General features: G+C 44.8%; 1 protein-coding gene across 2 annotated transcripts in view; it reads right to left on the bottom strand.

The window, feature by feature from the left end:
* Positions 1 to 14,725, bottom strand: part of Ermp1 (endoplasmic reticulum metallopeptidase 1) — a 38,596-nt gene extending 23,871 nt beyond the window's left edge. For both annotated transcript variants that reach the window (XM_029472660.1, XM_021152306.2), the window contains exons 1-5: positions 14,368 to 14,725; positions 12,416 to 12,717; positions 6,516 to 6,643; positions 5,435 to 5,540; positions 430 to 576 (exon numbers count right to left, since the gene is read on the bottom strand). In XM_029472660.1, coding sequence (XP_029328520.1) covers positions 430 to 576; positions 5,435 to 5,540; positions 6,516 to 6,643; positions 12,416 to 12,717; positions 14,368 to 14,687 — 1,003 coding nt within the window. In that variant the 5' untranslated portion in view covers positions 14,688 to 14,725. The remainder of the gene's footprint in view (positions 1 to 429; positions 577 to 5,434; positions 5,541 to 6,515; positions 6,644 to 12,415; positions 12,718 to 14,367) is intronic.
* Positions 14,726 to 22,833: the final 8,108 nt, after the last annotated feature.

The following is a 22,833-nucleotide window of genomic DNA, read 5'->3' as shown; positions in this document are numbered from 1 at the left end:
GTGAGTGTGGTGGTTGGAATATGCTTGGCCCAGAGAGTGACACTATCAGCAAGTATGGCCTTGTTGGAATAGGTGTGTCACTGTGGGTGTGGGCTTTAAGACCCTCATCCTAGCTGAAGCCAGTCTTCTGCTAGCATCCTTCAGATGAAGATGTAGAACTCTCAGTTCTGTCTGCACCATGCCTGCCTGGATGCTCCCATCTTAATGATAATGGACTGAACCTCTGAACCTGTAATCCAGGCCCAATTAAATGTTGTCCTTATAAGAGTTGCCTTGGTCATGGTGTCTGTTCACAGCAGTAAAACCTTAATTAAAACAGTGAGTCAGAAGATAAATATCTCACATATAATGTCCTCTTAAGAGCTATTACAACTTTCAAGAAATAAAGTTTGTTTTTGATTCAACAGCCTGTGACCACAAACAAAGTACCTGGAATGTTCCCAAAATCCCTGTAGATTCTGAAGTCGGTGTCAGAGGGAATGATTCCACTCTGGAAAACCTCCTGAGCCACCACAGAGGCAAAAGGGTGTTTAGCTGCCGAAACGTAAGCCTGGACCAACCAAGGATTTTCAGGGCCTGAAATGAAACAAGACAACACAATACAGGGTTAATCGGATAGCTCTGTTCAACAGACCACACGTGGCTGGCTGCACTGAGGAAATGTGAGCGAGAGCTGACTGGTGAGTACAGGGACTCCTTAGGAATAATGTTCTAGGAGATGCAGAGTTTCTCAGTGGTTAGAGCTTTGCTGCTCAGTTGTCAGGAGCAGGGCTCAGTTCCTAGCACCCATGTCAGGGGGCTCGCAGACACCTCTAACTCTAACTCTAAGGGATCCGATGACTTCTCCAGACCTTTCTGGGCAGCTGCACACACATGCGCACACATTCACATACACATGAGCATACAATCATAAACAAATCTTTTCTTAAAATGCTCTAGAATTATGATAACGGTACACAACTATGTGGGAAAACCTAAAACACACTCAATCTTACCACTTAAGTTGATAAACTACAGGACACTTAAATTATACCTTAATAAAGCCATGTATTTTATATATATTCTAAGGATGGCAACAGTTGCTAAATATTATTCCATTTTAAGGAAATAATATGTCTATGTGTTCATGTACATAAATACACATTTTTTAAAAAAATCACAGGACTGGAAAGATGGCTCAGTGGTTAAGGGCACTGACTGTTCTTCCAGAGGATCAGGGTTCAAATCCCAGCACCCACATAGCAGTTCACAACTGTCTATAACTCCAAGATATACATGCACACAAAACACCAAGGTACATAAAATACAGGTAAATAGGGGCTGGAGAAATGGCTCAGTGGTTAGGAGCACTGACTTCTCTTCTGAAAGTCCTGAGTTCAAACCCCAGCAACCACATGGTGGCTCACAAACATCCATGAGATCTGATGCCCTCTTCTGGGGTGTCTGAAGACAGCTACAGTGTAGTTACATATAATAAATAAATCTTTGGGCAGAGTGAGTGGGGCTGGAATGAGAGGGACCAGAGAGAGAAGAAAAAGTGTCTAAAGACAACTACAGTGTACTTACATATAATAAATATACAAATCTTTAAAAAAATACAGGTAAATAAATTTAAAAAAAACTTAAATAAGAAAAATTACCTTAAAATCTCAAAAAGTTATAGAGCAAATTAGCACTGGTTTGCTCAGAGTGGTGGAAAAGCCATGAGCTAATGCCTTACCAGAATTCTCGTACTCAGTAGACTTTGGATTTTTCAAAATGGGGCATATGTTAATGGTTTACTCTGTTTAAATGTTATAAAGTTATATTTTATTAACATCTTCAAAAATGATGCCATCAGGCATCCCAAATGAGCATTTCCCTCTCCAGTGACCATGGAGTTCTGGAGAGTACAAACTGTTTTAACTGGAAAGCCAGGAGAAGAGAAGTCTCACCACACAGAAAGCAAGCCTAGGGCAGGGCCATCTGACACATGGTCTCAAACACAAGTCTAAGTCGGCCAGACTAGAGTGCTTGTTCTCTTAGTCAAAAATGAAATCAACACTAGGAACTTTCTAGAAGGCAGAGCCCGAAGAAAGCTAGTCTTCTTTAGGCAGTGTCATGAGATGTGAGAGACGTATCCTGAGGAACACACTGGAGCATCAGAAGATACCTCCGAAAGCTCGCAGGCACACACTTAAACCGTTACGATAAGCTCAACACTAGAAGCAAAGAATGGTGTAAAATTCAGCGAAGAAGGATGTTCTCAGCATAATTGTTATGGATTCCTTCCAGGGGAGTGAGTCTTAAAATATTCGGGTTTTAGAATGAGTAAAATGTTTAATTTGCACATATACTGAGGAGGTACTGGGGTCTTATTATCAAACTAACAAATACACAGGAACTATTTAACAGCACAGAGAACTGTAGAGCAGGCAGGGCAGGGATCTGCTGTGCACCTAGCTTCACTATGCAGCGGAAAGCTCACTAGCTCTTGATGCTCCTCCCCCGACCACTGCCACAGCCACCCTGTCCTGGTCCCACCAGCAAACACCACCTTCTACCTGTAACTGGTGCTAACTTTGTTCATTTGTTTCCAGATATGTGATCATTTTGAAATTCCATATTGCTGGAGATTTTTTTATTTAAAGTCACATACATTTAGTTGAGGAGTAAGGACGTGGGCTTAGTCAGAGCCAGCAAAATGGAACACTCGATAGATGCTAACAGAGACTTCATTTTAGAGAAGTGAGCTCTCATCTCTTCAAACTATCTATGTAGACTGTACTAATATATGCAGAAAAAAACATCAGGAGTCATTTGGACTAACCCATGAGACTGGATGATATCCAGGCATCAGAGGATAGAACAGCCGCTGCATAAATTAAAGGCATGGAAATGAAGGCACTAAAGTTTACAGTACACTTCTGGCAGGATACACAGGACAGCTGTTGCTCTATGGGGCCTGGATTTCACAGCCAGTGAGACTCAATGTCCTTGCTTAGCGCTCTCTGCTGCCCCTTTCTGATTTGGTAGCTATTGAAGGTATTCCTCCTGCATCAAGAAAATGGGGCAAGAGCAGATAGCAGCTATAAAGATATTAGAGTTCAGCTGCTTCTCACTGATTCAAGAGAAAGTAGAAAAATTTGAGAGCTGAAAAGTCTTGTTGTATCTTACCTTGTGCTTGTGACCTTGAATTCTGTGTGTGTGTGTCTGTCTGTCTGTCTCTCTCTCTCTGTCTGTCTGTCTCTCTCACATACACACACTTTCCTAAAATAAAGTCTCGGCTCAGGCGGTTCTCTGTTAACATCTACTGAGTATTCACTTTTGCTGGCTCTGATTAGACCCATATCTGGAAATAAATGAGCATTTTAATTCTGACTCTGTGTGTGTGTGTGTGTGTGTGTGTGTGTGTGTATTTGTGTGGCCAAGGTATCCCTGTGTAGCCTTAGCTAACCTAGAATTCAGAGATCTGCCTGTCTCTGCCATATGCTGGGGATAAAAGCCTAAGCCACCAAACTGGCAACACTGAATTTCTTAAAGGTGTAACTGAAATAAAATACAGGATCTTTTTGAAAGTTTAAAGTAGCAGGGCTCGGTGGTGCACGCCTTTAATCCCAGTACTTGGGAGACAGAGGCAGGCAGATTTCTGAGTTCGAGGCCAGCCTGGTCTACAGAGTGAGTTCCAAGACAGCCAGGGCTACACAGAGAAACCCTGTCTCGAAAAACAAAAAAAAACAAAACAAAACAAAAAAAAGTTTAAAGTAAGTTTGAGAGAGTATTGAAATATGATACTGTCTAGGTTATAAAAACACTTAGTGCTTACTGTAATTTCAAAACTTAAATAATACAATGTCTTTTAAAAATGCTAGAGCGTAAGTTTCTATCCATTACTCACGTCCTCTAACCCCTCTCACCCAAAACACTACTCACTATTAAGACTCCTGGCAAGTCAGGCAGGGTACATGCCTCTAACCCCAGCACTCTAAAGGAAGAGGCAGAGGGATTGGATTCAATGGCGGCAGGGATGCAAAATGAGACTGTCTAGACTCACATAACAGAGGCAGCTTTGGCCAAAGCTTTGTGTGTGGCAGGGGCAGGAGAGAAGGTGGGTCTTCCAAAGTCAGGTCTTAGCAGGCCCTGCTGAGCAAGTCTGTGCACTCTCGACCTTGCTAAAATGGCAAGAACATGATGTTCAACAGTTATACCCTGTCATCTTCAGGAATCATAATCCTAAAATTACAACTCTCTCTGCCTGGTACACTTAACAGGTTTTTGGGGGGGGGTTTGGTTTTTGGTTTTTTTTGGGTTTTGTTTGTTTGTTTGTTTGTTTTGTTTTTTGACATTCAAATTATTCACTGATGAAATTAAATTCCTTAAACTGAGTAAATTTTCTCATTTTAATTCTTACTATCATTTTAAAACCCTTATATCCAAATCATCCATAATTAATAATATTCACATTGTACTATGTCCTTATTTGCTTCTCTGCTAGCCAAAAGGAACTTGAAGAGAAATGGGCTCATTTGGCTTACAGGTTCTAGAGTCCATCACAACAGACGCTAGGATAGGGGCTCCAGTCAGGAGTCCGGAGGCTAACTGTAAAGCACAGGCTATAGGGGACGGTTCTTCTCCATGGTTTGCTCAGCCTTCTTATAAAACTCAGGATTCCCTGCAGGAAGTGGTACATCTACAGTGGGCTGGGCCCTTCCGTATCTATCACTAATCCACAGAGAAGATGCCCACAGACATGCCCACATGCCAGTCTTGATGGAGGCAACTCCTCAACTGAGCTTATCCCTTCCCAGATAACTCTACTTTGAGTTATGCTGTCAAAACAATAAATAAACCAACCAACCAGCACATATTACAATACAGTTACTCACTGTGAACCGACTCTGAGCCTGAGTCGCTCGTGTTCAAATCCACTGTCACATACCAAGTATAAAACCTTACAGGATAAACTCTCACCTCTGTTCTTCATCCACAGAGCGGAAGCCCAGCAGCAGGTGTTCATCACACTTTGAGAACTAAATAACTTTGTGTAACACTTGCATAAAGTAAGTACTATACAAGAACACATGCTGCTCACAGTATTTTGCTTTTTAAAATTAATGAAGAGCATCAAGAAGGCCCCTGGAACTCAACAGCCAGCCAGACTAGCTGAATGGATAAGTTCCAGATCCAGCAAGAGGCTCTGTCTCAAAAAGGTCGAATGCAAATGAGGAAGACACCTGATGGTAACATCTCTGGCTACCATAAGCAAGCACACAAGAACCCGGTGCAGATACACGCACATGCACATGCATGTGCACCCATACCATCATACATGTTACCAAACACATTCATGCCTTAAAATGCAACCTCATTCAAGAGATTGCTCGTCAAAAAGGTTTTGTACCCTGAGAAACTTTCCACTGTCGCACTGACCTGCTCAGTGCACAGCCTCACATACCTGTTTGGAACACAAGTTCTTTCCCTCCGACACCGGCAGCCTCCAGGTTAATAAATGCTCGAATCAAACTGGCCCAGGGATGTTGAGTAATAAAACCATGGCTTGCCTTAATGAGGAAAAACAAAAACAACTGTAGGTTAAACTGTTTTTATTTTGCTTATTTGCACACAGAACGGCTATCTTCCTATACACAATGGCGGGTTCAGTTTGCCAAGTAAATGTCACTGTGGAAATGAATATGCAGAAGTTAAGAGGAAAAGCCCGGCGAGAGAATCCATATGGTTAAGCATTAGTGCTGTGTGCCTTCCTCAGCTCTCTGATGTCGGGGGTTAAAAAAGGTCGGGAGAGGGATGCCACTGAGTAGCCCTTGACACACTTTTCTCGTTACAGCGACACTCAGAAAGCTGAGCTGGGAGGATCACAAGTGCCAGGCCAGCCTAAGAGACACAGCAAGGCCCTGCCTCAAAGACCAGAGTGAAAACAACAAAAGAGTCCTGGGGGGATGGGCATTTCTCAGCAGAGTTTCTAGCATACTGTACATACGACATGCATGGGGGTTTTAAACCACTGCCAGATACAGTGTCTTAGTCAGGGTTTCTATTCCTGCACAAACAACATGACCAAGAAGCAAGTTGGGGAGGAAAGGGTTTATTCAGCTTACACTTCCACACTGCTGTTCATCACCAAGGAAGTCAGGACTGGAACTCAAGCAGGAGCTGATACAGAGGCCATGGAGGGATATTACTTGGTGGCTTGCTTCCCCTGGCTTGCTCAGCCTGCTCTCTTATAGAACCCAAGACTACCAGCCCAGAGATGGTCCCACCCACAAAGGGCCTTTCCCCCTTGATCACTAATTGAGAAAATGCCTTACAGCTGGATCTCATGGAGGCATTTCCTCAACTGAAGCTCCTTTCTCTGTGATAATGCCAGCTGTGTCAAGTTGACACAAAACTAGCCAGTACATACAGTGTTTATTTTGCATATTATTTTTATGATACTATTCATATTACTAATAAAACATTCCCAGTCATTATTCCTCTCATCATTATTCAACCCAAATGCTTAAAACAATAAATCTTACTTGCAAGACATTTTCCTCTGCGCCATTAAAGAGGAACACCACAGCGTGCTGCATGGGCTCTGGAGACGCTGACATGACCCGGAGAACTTCGAGCATCACCGCACAGCTAACTGCATCGTCACTGGCACCTTAGAGTCAGAAAAACAGAGGTCCTTCTCAGAGTTTCCCCTCAAAGGGGCATCACCATAGCTGCATGACCGGACGCAGAACTCTGTCATCACAGGGTGACAACTATGCTCAACAAAGACGAGCCCTGGAAGACCCTTGCCTGGCCTCCTCAATGATGTGACCGGTGGAAGCATTCGTTCAGTTCAGATTGATGCTGGGGCATCAATCAGCCAGATGGATCCTGAGGCCAACTGGACTGGATCCTCCTCCCCCGTCCTCTGGGTATTTCTGGTGCTCACAGCTTCCTCCTCTCTACCACATTCTTTCAAAATCATAAACACTACAGCACCTACATTTACAGAGGGAGTAACACTGGATGCTTTAAGTAGTTTTTCCAAAGGGATCAAGTAATGGCAAAGTACAGAGGCACCTGAATGGTAAGACACAGAAGAATGAACTGTGCCTGGTCCCAGCCCTGAAAAAGGATGGCACCAAAAAAGAAAGAAAGAAAGAAAGAAAGAAAGAAAGAAAGAAAGAAAAGGACAGCAGTAAGATACTCCAGCCTCTACATCAGAAAATCTAAAGATTATGAAAAGAACCCTAGAACTCTGATTGTTTTTAATGAAATCTGTTGCTGTAACATTTTTATGTGTTTATTTGGGGGGGGGGGGCACACTTGCCACAGAGCACATATGGAAGTCAGAGAACAATGTGCAGGACTTCATTCTCTCCTTCTGTCATGTGGGTCCAAACTCAAGCAAGTCAGCAACCTTGGTGGCAGGTACCATTAAGCACTGGACCGATTTGCTGGGCCCCAAGTGCTGATTTTAAAAGCACCATGAGAGGTAGTTAAAGGGACTGGCTGGCTATTTGATGACACTAGAAGATTATTGCTAAATTTCTAAGTGAGGTATCTCATAAAATTGTTAGCATGTTGGAGGGGCCCTCATGCCTCACCAGTGCAGACTGAACCTCAGAGGAAGCAGTGCAGCCGCGGAGAGAGCCAAGAAGGGCTGAGGTGGAAAAGTGGGCCTGGACAGATCTGCAGTGGGAGGCACCCTGGAAGCCAGGAAACACTCTGCTTCTGCTGATTTGATTCTTTTCACAATAGAAAGCTGACAGTGCATTTAGAGAAAGGAAACACCAGAACTCAGGCAGCAGCACTTCCGGGGGTGTGTGCAGTGAGTCACAGCAGTGAGTCAGTCAGGGTGCTCCCAAATTCAGTGAGGACTCAGGAGCAGGAAGGATGGAGGGCAAATTTTATCTCCGTCACTTCGCTCACTCTTCCGAGGTCTAGAAAGCAGACTGTGACTCAACCCCACAGGCCTTTTGCACAGATTTTACAAGAAAACACCCATTGTCTGGCACCTGGCTAACATCCTCTGTTAGCTTTCTTCCTTCTCTCTGAAAACTTAGGGGAGGCTCTGTAACCAGGGAAAATAAACACTTGCTTTAGGGCTCTGTTGAATTCTATGCCCCACTTCTGCTCAAAAAGAAACAATATTAACCCTGGTGATTATTGGGCTGTACTTTAGTCATTAATGAAAGTGAAACAAAGTAACTGTTATCTGATCCCTGCTGGGGCAGGGGGTATAGGCTGATCCCTGCTGGGGCAGGGGGTATAGGCTGATCCCTGCTGGGGCAGGGGGTATAGGCTGATCCCTGCTGGGGCAGGGAGTATAGGCTGATGGAAGCAGTGTGTGCCACTTCTCAGAACATGAAATAAACGCTTTCTTTCCATTTGAGACTGTTATTTTAAAATGAAAAGCAAGCAGTAACACTTCTCTTTATTCCAAGAAGTGAAATTAACAACACTTAACTTTATATTCAGCTGATTAACACGTTAAACTTCCCACTCATCTCCCTACTCTAAGGGTACCAGTGACTTAGGAGAGAACAGAAGAGGGTCACAACGCCTTTGAGAATGTGACAATCCAAAGACAGTAAGAAGGCTGAGTGACAAACTGACATCTCTTTCCATTTAGAATCACCCTGAAAGTGAAGCCACCCCAAAATAACTCAGATGTTCACCAAAGACCTGGCACGGCACAGCAGACCTGAGAAGATAAACGAGGCCCTTCTGTAGGTAACATTACTTCTTGCTATCAATTCCTGGGTCCAGCCATGCTGCTGAGAACTTTAGAATAGCACACACAGGAAAACAAGCACAGCCAGGCAGGCCTATGATCCAGTCCTGGGGTCACTAAGGCAGAGCCGCTGCTAAGCCTCAGGCCAGCCTAGACTGCACAGCTCAGGATGCCGCAATAACACTCCTGAGGCTGGAGACAGCTCAGCGGCAGAGCATGGACAGGTGTCAGGTTCCACCCCCACCACGATGGGCATGCACAAAAGAATACTCAGGCCTCGGTGAGTCCATCCAGACAGGATTCAGGTGACAACTATTTGGTGCAGGAGTGAAAAGCTTCTCTTAGCTTATTATTGATAGATGCTTCCTTCATACCATCAGTAGGAGTATTTTACAATTCTAGGTAAGAATTACTTCTAAACTAGAAATAGAGCATTTGAGAGTAAGCATGCAGGAAGCCATAGGGTCAATCGGAGAAAAACAAAAATCTTTTTAGTCATTTAAACCATACATGGTGACACACTCAGATCAGAAGACTCAAGGCCAGCCTCAGCTATACAGCAATATGAGACTAGTTCAAGGCTAGCTTGGGCTACATGAGATCCTGTCTCTAAAAAAGGGGCAGGGGGCTTAAAAAATTCTAATCGTTCTCCAAAGATTCTTTTCATTAGTGGACTCCACATATAATCTATGCGCCTGGCTCTATGTTAACAGCAGCAGAAAATGCCACTCAAAACATGTTACTGTAATACAAGGCTCTTTGGTGTTAAAAAGAAATCTGAAGACACAAAAAAAGCTCTCTGCTCTCCCCACATTTGCCTAAAAAACGAACATAAATCTACGCAGGGGTTCCGCCTCCATGTCTGCCCGGAAGGACGAAGGTTAATCTACAAAGACAACCATAGGCCCCGGAGAGGCTACAGACAGCAAGCTTTCCCAACTGGGCTTGCCATTCACATGGTTTCCCACATTCGCTGCCACACAGGCTCTAGGTCCTTTCTCCCTTTTTTTTGTTTTGTGGGCTTTTTTGCTTTGGTTCGGGATTCCCACCGGGTTGGTTCATTTGCTCTACAGTTCTGCAGCACTAAAGACAGACCCTGGTGCTGGCACATGCTAAGCAATCGCTCTACCACTGAGCTACACCCCACCTGGTTCTCTCCATTTGTCTCATCACTTTTCAAAAAAAAAAAAAAAAAAAGTATTGTTCTTTGATGAAGACAATAGCCAAAGCAGAGAACTGAACCGCCTCTTTGAAATGATTCACGTTCCCCATGTTATCAAACAGATAGAACTGTGCACACATGGCAAGGACCTGTCTGTCTTTTCTCTTTACTATCTTCTCTTACAATCTTATCTTATTCCACATAAGGATTATGAAAAGCAAGGGACTCTGCATTTGATTGATACCTACATATCCAGTCTTTCTACTATAATGCTCTTTAACAACCACAGCATTATTATATAACTCTTTCCAGAATTTAAGCGTCTTAATAGTGAGCAAAAGGTGACTTTGCCTAGTGTCCCTGGCATAGTTAGGGCACATCTGCCTTGTTTTAAATGAATGTGCGGATCCTGATGTCTGAATAAGCAAAATATATTCTAAATGTAAAGAAATGTCTTATCACACTATCATTTCATCAAGTCAAGGCTAGTTTATACCTTACGTGTTATATTGGGCCTGCTATACATTCAAGCAATCTAGAAGTATTGTTACCAACAGTGCCACCACCCAAGGAAGCCGTCCTCTGGACGATGCTCTCCTACAGTTTTCCTTAGACTTAATTTGTGAGCACCATTGTTAGGAAATTAGCTATCAGTTTTCCATTTACAATTAAGAAGTTAAAGATGGACTAGGTTAATCAATATGCCAAAAGAAGGCCCAGTACTCAGACACTCTCCTCCTGGTCAGGACGCCCAGCACCCACCTCCGCTTGGTGTCTATTAGAGGAGTCTTCTTAACTGTATAATCTCAGGATGCCATTGTAAAATGTCACTTTCTTTATTCTTTTTTTTTTTTTCTTTTTCTCTTTTTGGTTTGGTTTTTCGAGACGGGGTTTCTCTGTGTAGCTGTGGCTGTCCTGGAACTCACTCTGTAGACAGGCTGGCCTCGAACTCAGAAATCTGCCTGCCTCTGCCTCCCGAGTGCTGGGATTAAAGGCGTGCGCCACCACGCCCAGCTAGACTTTCTATTCTTAACTGCCTATATTAGCTGGGGTTTTTTTGTTCATATTTGACTTGTGAATATTTATGTGAGCATATAGAGAAGAAATTTTAGAGATAATGGATGTCAGTAGTTTAGATGGACTCCTGTCTAGCTTATGAAAAAAATTGTAAGAGTCATGGAAATTTATCAAGATTTCAGAATTTAATACAATGAGCAGGATTCACATATTATGTCAATAGTGATTTTTGTTTTACTCTATAATACTTTACAAAAACATCACCAACTGAAAATAAAAAATAATCCTTGGCGCTGGAGAGATGACTCAGCAGTTAAGACTGTGGGCTGCTCCCTCCTGAAGGACCAGAGTTCGGATGCCGGAACTCACAGCAACCACAACTGTTCACAGGTAACTAAAGCAGCTCCGAGGAATCTAATCTGACGCCCTCTTCTGGTCTCCCAGTGCTCACACTTACACATACACATGGCATATAAACACACACACACACACACCCCCACACACACACACAAATAAAATGTTTAATAAATACATTTTATTTAAGCAAGAAAGAATCCTTGTGGTGCATAACTACATCAGTTCCTACCTCTACATCCTGGGAGAACCCGATCTCCAGCCTTCCTGCTAACTAAGTCTCTCTACCTCCAAGCGACCACTGTTGATTGTGATGCTTCTCAGACTTACGTGGGAGCTTACCGCTTCTTTTGGCTTAAGTTTGGGCTATGTGCACTTCAACCAATACCCTATCAAACAACTGCACAAAGTTTCAGGTGCTTTGCTAAGCAGTGCCCTTGACAATGCAGCTTGCACTTTTTTGTGTCACTGCAAGGACAAAGAGACCCAGAGTCTACAAATCATGTTTCTGAAAAATCTTATTTTTAAAACTTCAATGAAATTGGACACATATATGATCAAAACATATGATATATGTATAAAAATATCAGAGAATACATTAAAGATTAAAAAGATAAAAAAAAAAACTTCAATGTAGGGGATTCACACTGATTTGACAGATATGTATTGCGTCAGACATTGTCTTGAACATCAAGTTTTCTATCTTGCCAGTGTCTATTCAGAACACAATAGTAAGTACTCTACCTTCAGTGGACCATAATTTTAACTTTTCAAGAGGACAGAAACTACTAGAACTAATGTCCTCTAATCCACGTATCCCTTAAATACAGGGATCTTTACCCAGTACCCCCAAAGCCTACTGCCACCCTGTATGTAAGCACTTACAAGTGGACAGACACGTTGGTAAACTGAGGATAAACTTCAGTGTACCAAAACATCTCATGTATTGCCATGGGGTTTGTGTGCCACTATTTAATAATTACAATAACAATGATAATAGTGAACTTAAGAGAATATTAAATTGCTAGACTCTAAACAGGTATTAATTAGCTTAACTTCTATCACAATGAGAAAAGGCTGGTCAAAGAAAAATGGTCCTTACATGGGGCTAGGTTAATAAACTTTCTGGGTTCTATCTTTGTGACTTTAAATGACTAAATACAAGTACCTACCTGGTGAATTTGCCACTGAGTCAAAGTGACAGTTAGCCAGGATAGCAGACTCGGCTCCATCCCGGGGCTCCAGCTTTACCACGACATTAGTAATGTTGTCATAGTAGCTCGTGAAGCCCCCCAAGAAGTCAATGCTAAAGGAGCCGGTGGGCCGCTGTATATCCACTGAGATGCTGTGAAGGCTGTTGCTTTGTGCTTCTATCAGCTTGATCTGCTCCAAAAGGTACTGTACCGTCAGAATTTCATTTTCTGTGCTTCCTGTAGTCCTGGGGCCAATGGCCGTTATGTGTTCCAGATAATCCCTGGAAACAACCAGAAGGACGGTGATGGCAGACATACGCCCACAAGCCTAACTCAGCTTGGAACAGCTTCCCACTGGGCTTCCCTCCCTCCAACCGCAGAATGTTCAGTTCTTCTGACTTCTCAGAAAGAAAAAAGAAAATCACTGTGCCTCTCTTCCACCTTGAGACATGATCTCTAGCTGCCCTGGCTCTCTCTCTATAGATCAGGCTGGCCTTGAACTCACTGAGTCCCCTACCTCTAACTCTTGAGATCTGGAACTGACGGTGCTTTAAAAAGAGAGAGAGAGAAAAAAACATCTCAAGAAAATGATCTGGAAGCTTCATCACTTTATACTGCGCTCCAGGAACTAATGCTTTCACACTTTTCTCCATTGACCCATACCAAATCAGCACCAAGACTGGGGCTTATTCAGTACGTATGACTGCTGAAGGCAGGACAACACAGCTTCACCGGCCTGACTCCAGCTGATAGTTATGGATTGTCCCTTACTGGGTCTAAGGGGCTGAAGCCATCTGTCTAGCCATGCAATGCCATCAAGTAGGCATGATTAACTTCTGAAAAGAATAAACAATAAACACAAGCCTCTTGCTGTACACACCAAACCTAATAACTTCAGTTCAGGTCAAAATGAACCCTACTCCAATGAGGGACAGGTGGGACCGGAGGGGGTGCCTTCCAAAAAGCTCTTAAGAAAACTCATCCAAAGAAGCAACTTTTAAAACACAATAGTAGTTGAAAACTTTCTACTAGCTTAGGATTCATCTGATTTACGATGCAAGTTACAGAATCAAAGAATTCATATTTTCAAATACACCTGAGGTCGTTTAAAAAAAAAAAAAATGAACCCTTGGCCAGCACTGGAGGCGCAGGTCTTTAATCACAGCACCTGGGAGATAAAGGCAGAAGGATTTCTGTGAGTTAGAGGCCAGCCTGGTCTACAGAGGGAGTTCCAGCCAGGGCTACACAGAGAAACCTTATCTCGAAAAATAAATAAATAAATAGAATAAAAAAATAAAAAATGTTGAACCCTATACAATCCGTAGTACAGAAGAGCCACAGACCATCTGCGACCTTCAGGGATTACAGGCATAATTCTGAGTGGATGTACTCAGTCTCCTTCCACAGCTTTCAGATACGAGGGCTGTGGGGCTTAGAAAGGTAGCACGCACTACATTACTCCTCTCCCACACCATCCCAGAAAGACTTGGTAATGCAGCCCTGGCACAAAAACCTCACTCTCCATCTCATTTTAAATGCAGAGAACTAACCAAAGTAAAAAGTGGAAGTTGCTCGAGAAAGAGGGGAGAATGATGAAGCGTGTGAACAACCAACCATCTGCAGGAGGAACAGAGTGGATGATAAAGCAGACTCAATCGATCTGGCCATCCCGAGAAAGCGAAAGAGGGAGCCGAGGAAGCCCGGGGTACCCGCAATTCAGACCCCAGGAGGACGCGCAGGATCATTCTACTTCCCACCGACGTGCGCCCAAGGACCCCGGGACTCTGCATACAGCAGCGCCGGCCTCCCCCGCCTGGGGCACAGTGGCGCCGGGCTCACCCGCGCGGGACTCACCCACCAGGCGCTCCCCCACCCCGGGGCTCACTCGCCTGGGGCCGCAGAGGACTCGCGGCCGGGCCGATCGGCCGTACCTGGCTTGGCGCGCGTCGAACTCGCCCTGGAGCCCCGAGGTCCGGCTCAGCACCAGCCGCTGCAGCGAGAGCTGCACGAGCGCCCGCAGCGCGAGCAGGTAGAGTGCGAGCGCCAGCGCCGTGCGCGCCTCGGACAGCGCGGTCTTCGCGCCCCGGCTCCCGCCGCCGTTCTCCGTCTTCCCCCACATCCTCCCGACGCCCTTCGCATCCTCCTGCGCTGAGGCCTCTCTCTGCCCGTGCGACGCGTCCGCCTCTCCCTCCCGACGCTCCGCGGTGCCGCGGTGCCGCCGCACAGCCGCTGACTCCGAGCTCCACTCCATGGCGGCAGCTGCCACCACCAACCGCCCCAGCCCGCGACAGTCCGGGCCACCGCGGCCTCCGCAGCGCCTCCTAGTGAGCGGACGGAAACTGCAGAGGGCCAAATTTCTTCTGATTGGCTGGTCCGCCTCGCCGTTCCCTGGTGCCTGAGTCTGAGATCTTTGGTGGCACAGGCTGACACCCAGCCTGGTGCCAGCAAACTGTCAAGGGGAAAAACACCCATAAACCTAGAAATGAGCAGCCCCAAGCAAGAGAGAAGTGCAAGGCCGCTTTAACAGAATACACGAGGCATTCATCCTGCGCTGGGCTGATGAATACTAGGAAAAGGAGAATTCTGCCTACCAAAACAATAAGTAAGACTTCACAACCAGGACTGGACAAAGGTGTAATCCTGGCACTAGGAAGAATAGCCACAGGAGGATCCCTGTTTTGTGCCTAGAGTGGAATACATAACAAAGATCCTGACTTTTTTAAAAAAAAAATTTTTTTTGGAGAAAAAAAAAAAGCATTTGTAATCCCAGCACTCAGGATTTACACAAATTAGAGGCCTGCCTGATCTACGTAGAGAGTTCCAGGCCAACCAGGGCTACAAAGGTGAGCAGCTAGAGGAGGCAGGGAAGGAAGTAGGGAGACACAGGACCCCAATTACCAGGGCTAGTGCTGTCTTCATTTAACAGACAGCAATACCTATCATTTAATGAATAGCTGCTGAGTCAAGCAGTGTGCTAAGTACAGACTTTGAAAAGAAAATATTTTCATTCCTATTTAATATTGAAGAACATAAAGACAGCAAATGAAGGACAAATGGGATCCCAAGACAGCCTTCTGCTCTGTTCCTCGGACACACAGGACACTCTAAAAACAAAGGTTCCAAAGAGATATTCTTTTTTATTAGGTATTTTATTAGATATTTCATTTTTATTAGATATTTTCCTCATTTACATTTCAAATGCTATCCCGAAAGTCCCCTATACCTTCCCCCTGCCCTGTTCCACAACCCACCCACTCCCGCTTCCTGGCCCTGGCATTCCCCTGTACTGGGGCATATGATCTTCGCAAGACCAGCGGCCTCTCCTCCCATTGATGGCCAACTAGGCCATCCTCTGCTACATCTGCAACTCAAGACACAGTTCTGGGGTATACTGGTTAGTTCATATTGTTGATCCTCCTATAGGGTTGCAGACCCCTTCAGCTCCTTGGGTACTTTCTCTAGCTCCCGAAGAGATATTCTTGAGCCAACAAGATGGATCAGAAGATAAATGTGCTCATCCCTGATTTCCCCCAAGGCCTGACAACCTTTCATTTCCCTTCGAGGCCCATGGTGGAAGGAGAACACCAACTCCCACAAGGTGTCTACTGACCTAAGCACACACGAGTGTTCAAATACAAACACACAATTCATACAAACACACTTGCAAACACATCATATAAACACAATTGTGCTGGCTAGTCTTCTATCAACTTGACACACAAGCTAGAGTTATCTGAAAGGAAGGAACCTCAATTGAGAAAGTGATAACATAAGATCTAGCTGTAGGACACCTTCCTGGTTAGTGATTGATAGGGGAGGGCCCAGCCCTTTGTGGGTGGGGACATCCCTGAGCAGGTTGTTCTGGGTTCTATAAGAAAGCAGGTTGAGCAAGTTCCGAAGAGCAAACCAGTAAGCAACACCCCCCACACACACCCCTTTCCCCCACTCCCCTTTCCATGACCTCTGCACCAGCTCCTGCTTCCAGGTTCTTGTCCTGTTTGAGTCCCGGTCCTGACTTCCTTTGATGAAGAACTATGATGTGGAAGCAGAAGCCAAATCAACCCTTTCCTCCTCGAGTTAGTTTGGCTATGGTGTTTCATCACAGCAATAAGTAAGCCATAAGTAACGCACAATAATACAAATAAAAATGTTTAAATATCTTCAAAATAAATAAAAATAATAAAAACCCTTAGTCTTCCTTCACTATCACAGTGAGTGGCAAGAAGCTGGTCATTGTTGAGGTAGCCATGCTAGCAACTGACTGACCAGTCTTGTTTCTGTTTGCTGCTTCCATGAGCCTCTTAGATTCAAGGTTCTGTGGCCCATAGATGTAATGGCTGAAATGCTCGAAGGCATTAACCTAGAGACCCACTGAGAAAACACACTTCAGGGGTTTTGACTGAGTGTCTGTGTCAGACATACGACACCCTGCCTACCTCTCAGACCCATCAGATGCAGGATGCTCCATCAGCCACTCTGGTTTCCCTTAAAGACTTCTGGTCCACCATTTTCCCTTCACAGTGTCTTCTCATATACTGTTTGGATCACCCAAAACACTTGTTCCTTCCCTTCATTACCAAGCTTGTTCCCTTCAAATCTCAGTGGAATTGATACTTCCTTAAGCAAGACTCATCTTATTCCAGTTAAGCCCATACCCGATTGTGTCTGCTCCTACAGCACCATCAATGCCTGTGAGTTCAGGGTTCCTTCGCTGGACTGGAGGCTCCATGAGGGCAAGAGCCTTGTCTAGTTTTACCCAGCCTTTGACTGAGGTCTCCTAAGATGTGGCATAATGAGTGCTATTCAGTTAATATGTCCCACATGTGTGAAAACACAGCAGTCTCTGGACACACGGAAGATCAGTCCTGTAAGATCCTTTCTAGTGTAAGCGCTGAGACCAAAAACAATGTCTATCTTATTAACTTACCATCTTACCCATAGTGCTTAGTCTCTGCCCAGTCTCTGGTCATCATTTACTATGTCCTTACTGAATGGGTGGTGTGCTGGCTGGTTTTTCGTGTAGACTTGACACAGGCTGGAGTTATAGAGAAAGGAGCTTCCCTTGAGGAAATGCCTCCATGAGATACAGCTGTAAGGCGTTTTCTCAATTAGGGATCAAGGGTGGGAGATCCTAGCCCATGGTGGGTAGTGCGATCCCTGGACTGGTAGTACTGGGTTCTGTAAGAGAGCAAGCTGAGCAAGCCAGGGGAAGCAAGCCAGTAAGCATCACCCCTCCACAGCCTCTGTCTCAGCTCCTGCCTCCAAGTTCCTGCCCTGTGTGAGTTCCCGTCCTGACTTCCTTTGGCAATGAACAGCAATATGAAAATGTAAACTGAATAAAACATTTCCTCCCCAACTTGCTCCTTGGTCATGATGTTTTGTGAAGGGATAGGAACCCTGACTAAGACAATGGGAGAATGAAAATATATATTTCCTTCTGTAAGATTCAGAAATTTTGCTATCTGCTTCTCCCAAAGTCTAGACCCCCATCACCTTTGGAAGGAGAGCTGTCAAAGTCAGCAGCTGTATCTGCAACAATATATCAAGACACAGGAGGTTCTGATATGTTATGATCACAGGCCATAGAAGCCTTGTGTGCTGGCTAGTTGTATGTCAACTTGAATCAAGCTAAAGTCCACTTAGAAGAGGGAATCTCAATTGAGAAAATGTCCCCACTAATCCCCAGTGGTTCATTCTCTTGATAGATAGTGTAGAAGGACCTTTGTGTTCAGCCCCATGGGTTAATTGTCCTGGGGTTGTAAAGGAAAGCAGGAGCTAGGCAAACCATAAGGAGCAAGACAGTAAGCAGCTCTCCTCCATGACCTCTACAGCAGCTCCTCCCTCCAAGTTCCTGCCCTGAGTTCTCCCAGTAACTGAGTATGCTGTGAAACTGTAAATTGGAACAAACCCTTTCTTCCCCAAGTTCCAACTGGTCCTGGTGTTTCATCACAGCGTTAGAAAACATAACTAAGACACCTCGGGAGAGAAGGTTCCAGGCAGAGGGAAATGAGCATCTTCAGAAGCAACCCTGAGAAAGGCTCTGGCTAACACAACATGAACTCGGAAGGGCATGAGAAGGGATCAGGTGGGAGCAGCAGCCATGTGCCAGCATGTAGAAGGCCTCCTAGCTTTTGCAAGGACTCTGGGATCATTTGAGATGGAGCAACCCAGAGATCACGCCTACAACAATTGTCCGGCCATACCCCAAGGTCCCAGACCCACGCTTAAGTTAACTAAATAACAAACAAAGGAAGAAAACAAACACTGAACCTAGATTTGGACTGCCCATCCCTCGTCCTTTTCACAACACTGGCTCATACCCCTACACAGCTGTACTGAACATGCCAGGCTAGCCGTAATCAACAGCTTTGACTTTGTAATGCCTGGCCTTTGGAGTACCAGAGGCCACTTTGACCTGTGGTTTTATTTTCACAGAAAAAAAAAAAAAAAAAAAGACTCCAGTGAGTGAAAAGGCATACTGACTTGACGGTGAGGGTAAGACAGACCGGGTGGCTATGCTGCCGGCCCTAATCCCATAGGCTGTTGATTGTGGCTTCTCTGTTCTTCATTGACCACTGGGCACCAGCAGTCACAGGATGTGGAGGAGCTGAGAAGCAGAATCTCAGGCAGCTGCAAGTATCTTAGATCTGAATGACCCAACCTGGGAGACTGTCTCAGAGGACAGCTCGCTTATTGAAATAGTGAGGCCAGCCTCTATAGTTGGAGTCAGTGAGGAGAGAAGGAAAAAAAAAATGACAAGATTGGAAGTGCTGCCCAGGGGTCGGGGGCCTTCCAATCTATCAGAAAGATTAACAGACCACCCCTCACAGGAGTTCTGAGAAGCCAGTTCTCTAGCTCGCAAACAGAAGCCTACGTGGCTTTGTCAGGACGAGCCCTTTGTCTTTATGGAGTTGATTTGGGTAGGGAGAAACCCCACTCCTGTTGTGTCTCTGAGAGATGTCTGGTATATGGACAATGCTCTACCATCCCGTATCTAGCTTGGGAACCCAAGTTCCCTCTAGTTGATCACTAGGACTAAGTCAGTTCATCTTTCTTAGCAGACATTTCAGTTTTTTCTTCTGTGTCCTAATGGAACACAGAGTTAGGCTGACCAACAGGCACGGAGATGGTCCAAAGCTCTTCTTTCATGCTCTCTTGTTCTTGTTGCCCAAGAACTTAGCCAGACTGAGGAGGGCAGACCTGCGCACTGTGGGCACACGGGTGACTCGCTGCTCCACAGAGATTCTCTCACAGCCAGCATGCCTGAGCGTAACAGCACAGTTCACAGGCCGGCTTCCTGAGAGGAGGGCATGCTCACCAGGTATGGGTCCCTTGCACTGAAAGCTGACCAAAGAATGCTATTACCTTATATTACATCATTATTAAAAGGAAGGAAGGTGCCAAACCAGTCCAAACCAGTTGCAAAAGACAGAAGCAGACATCAAAGCTAGGAAACCGAGTGAATGAAAAGGATTAGAAAACCAAGTAGGAATCCCAGATGCAGGCTGGAGCCTGGCCGTCTGCGGCACACGGTGGCCGTCTGCGGCACAGGGGTACCTGAAGTTGGACTGAGGCCACTGTACTGTGGGGTTGTTTCTCTCCTCTGTCTCCTGTATGCCAGGGAGCTCTCCAACTAGCAAGCTATGACCTTGAACTCTGACATGCACACCCCTGCCCCCCATCCATAGCGTCCAGAAGGATTGATTGTGCGTGCGCCATCTTGCCTATTTTATGAAACCTACAGCTTTGCTCCTTTTATGTAAGCGCTCTACCAATATAGTCATATCCTGGCCCAGCAACTTTTTAAATCAGGCAAAGTTAGATGGAAATGATCTCAGCATGGATGAGAAGGAAGACCAAGGGATACGATACAAATGAATAGGATCTTAACGATTAAAGCTTGAAATGCACAGAGATTCTAATCCAAAAAGAAACGTGAGGCAGAACAGGACCATCATATATTGCCTTCAGACAATTAAAAACTTGTATACATCAAAAACGGTCACCCAAAAGGAAAACAAACAAACAAAAAAGAGTTTGGGAGATGGCTCAGGACCTGAGCTCAGCCCTGCAGAAGCCACCAACAGGCAGGCACAGAGTGGCCTATAATCCCTGTGGTGGTGAGACTTGCTGGGGCTTGCTGGCATTAGCTGTGCTTTCAATGAACTCCAAGTACACTGTGAGACCCTGTCTGAGAAAGAAAGGCACTCACTCATGGACACACACAGTCAGAACACATACACTTACACACACACACACACACACACACACACGGAAGAAAAGAGGCCATAGAAGGCAAATGGCCCATCCTGGGACAGAATTTACAAGTATAAAAACCCAAAGGATTATATGCCTTATCTGTAGGTGCTGTGTCCGCAGATCAGGAAGAAAGACCTTCAGGTAAATATACGCTGTTCATCCTTAGTCTCAGAGGAGAGGGTGTAGAAATATAACATATTGAGAAGGTTATTTTTTTTTATAAAGTCTCTCTCTCTTTTTTTTAAGGTTTATTTATTTATTATATGTAAGTACACTGTAGCTGTCCTCAGATACTCCAGAAGAGGGCATCAGATTTTGTTATGGATGGTTGTGAGCCACCATGTGGTTGCTGGGATTTGAACTCAGGACCTTTGGAAGAGCAGTCGGTGCTCTTAACCGCTGAGCCATCTCCCCAGCCCGAGAAGGTTATTTTTTAAATAACCGGCACTTACACTGCTCATCAATAGAACTTACATGATGTGGGGTCTGGCAGGATATATTTTGGAATAACTCTTCAGAAAAGTTATTATTTAAGGTCCACCAGGAGCCTTAAACAAACAAACAAACAAACAAACTCACAGTTTTATGTAGTGCTTTCTTACATGGAGATCTATCAAAACATGACTTTTAAAAAAAGAAACGAGTCCTGTATGAAGGTTTATGGCGATAATCGCGATAATCCCAGCGTGGGACAATTGCCATGATCCTATAGAGTAAGTTTCAGACTAGCCTAGGCTACAGAGAGAAACCTGTCTCAAAGGAAGAAAAAGAGGGAGGAAAGAAAGGAGGGGAGAGAGAAAGGAAGGAAGAGAGAGGGCCCAGCACTGCAAAACATTTATGATAGAAAAGTGATTTTGCATGTAAAAGGAAGAAGAAAGGTCAAGTAAGACAGAGTCAAGAGTCCGGAACACGTAAATTTGAAACAATGTTGCCAAGTCAGTCTCCCGTGGTGAAGGAGTGCTCACACTGCAAACATTCAGGCAGAAAGAGTAGCGCGGTCGGAACAGCAGTGCCAGCCCACACACAGTTGCAATAAAAGGTGCATTTTGGAGGCTTTCCCATTCTCTATTTCCTGGCTTCTCTCTGGTTCTGGGTTCAGAAGCTTGTGTGTGGAGCACTGGCCTCTCAATTCCCAGGAAGATAGTTTATAATCAATTACAGCATGGATGGGATCTAACAAGGGAATAAAAATTGTCAAAAGGCTAACTTTGGCTTTTAGTCTTCAAGCATTTTTGTCTGCCTGTCTGTCTGTCTCCGTCCCTCTGTCCCTTCCTTCTTCCTTCTTTCTTTTGCCTTTCCTCCCTTCTTTGTTTTTCTTTCTCACTCTGTTTTTGTTGTAGATGGGTCTTGGTATGCAGGCTACCCTTGTCTTGACAGCAATCCTCCTGCCTCTGGCTCCTGATGCTGACATTACTGGTGGAAACACCCTACCCAGCGCCTTTCTCTTTTCCTGTCCTTTCCTTTTTTTTCTCCCTGGCAGTGTTAGGGTTCAAACCCATGATCCCACATGTTAAGCAAATCTTCCCCCACCTCGGGGGCCCAAGCACAGTTCTAAACTAAAAAGTTCAAAACTTCCATAGCTAATTGCTGAACCAGTAAAATAATCTGAGGGGCTTTTCACTTCTTTAAATTCTGCCTTTGGCCTGGAGAATTAGTGATTTTAATTGCCCCCTGGATTCTAGATTTTCTCTTCTATCCCTTGTAGTCTATTAGAAAGGAACCCAGCAAATAAACATTTTTGGGCATTTATTTGAGGGTCACATACCAATGCTTATTTGTATTTTTCCATGAACTTCCTGAGGTCAGGCAGGTGACTTGGTACCAGAAATGCATGACTCAGCAGTTTGGAGGCTGAGAACAGTGACTTAACCGAAATTGCTCCACGTTGAAAATGGACTGTTCAAGTCTACTCAAATATTCATGAAGTGTGCACTTGCCAGAGATCAGCTCATCTACAAGTGCTTGCCCAAAATACCAGGTTCCCCATAATCTCACAAAATCTGTCCTGGACAAATCTCACTTGGCCTGTGAGTGAGGATAACCTTCTCTACATCCTTGCGGGACCCAAAATAGCCTCTGCAGCTGCTGCATTTCCAAGATGTTCCCAAGAAGAAGGCGGCAGCAAGAGATCTTGCATG

Source organism: Mus caroli, unplaced genomic scaffold (genome assembly GCF_978045245.1).
Source record: "Mus caroli unplaced genomic scaffold, Mus_caroli_1 scaffold_20, whole genome shotgun sequence".
Classification (NCBI taxonomy): Eukaryota; Metazoa; Chordata; class Mammalia; order Rodentia; family Muridae; genus Mus; species Mus caroli.
This window is presented reverse-complemented; position numbering and strand designations above follow the sequence as displayed.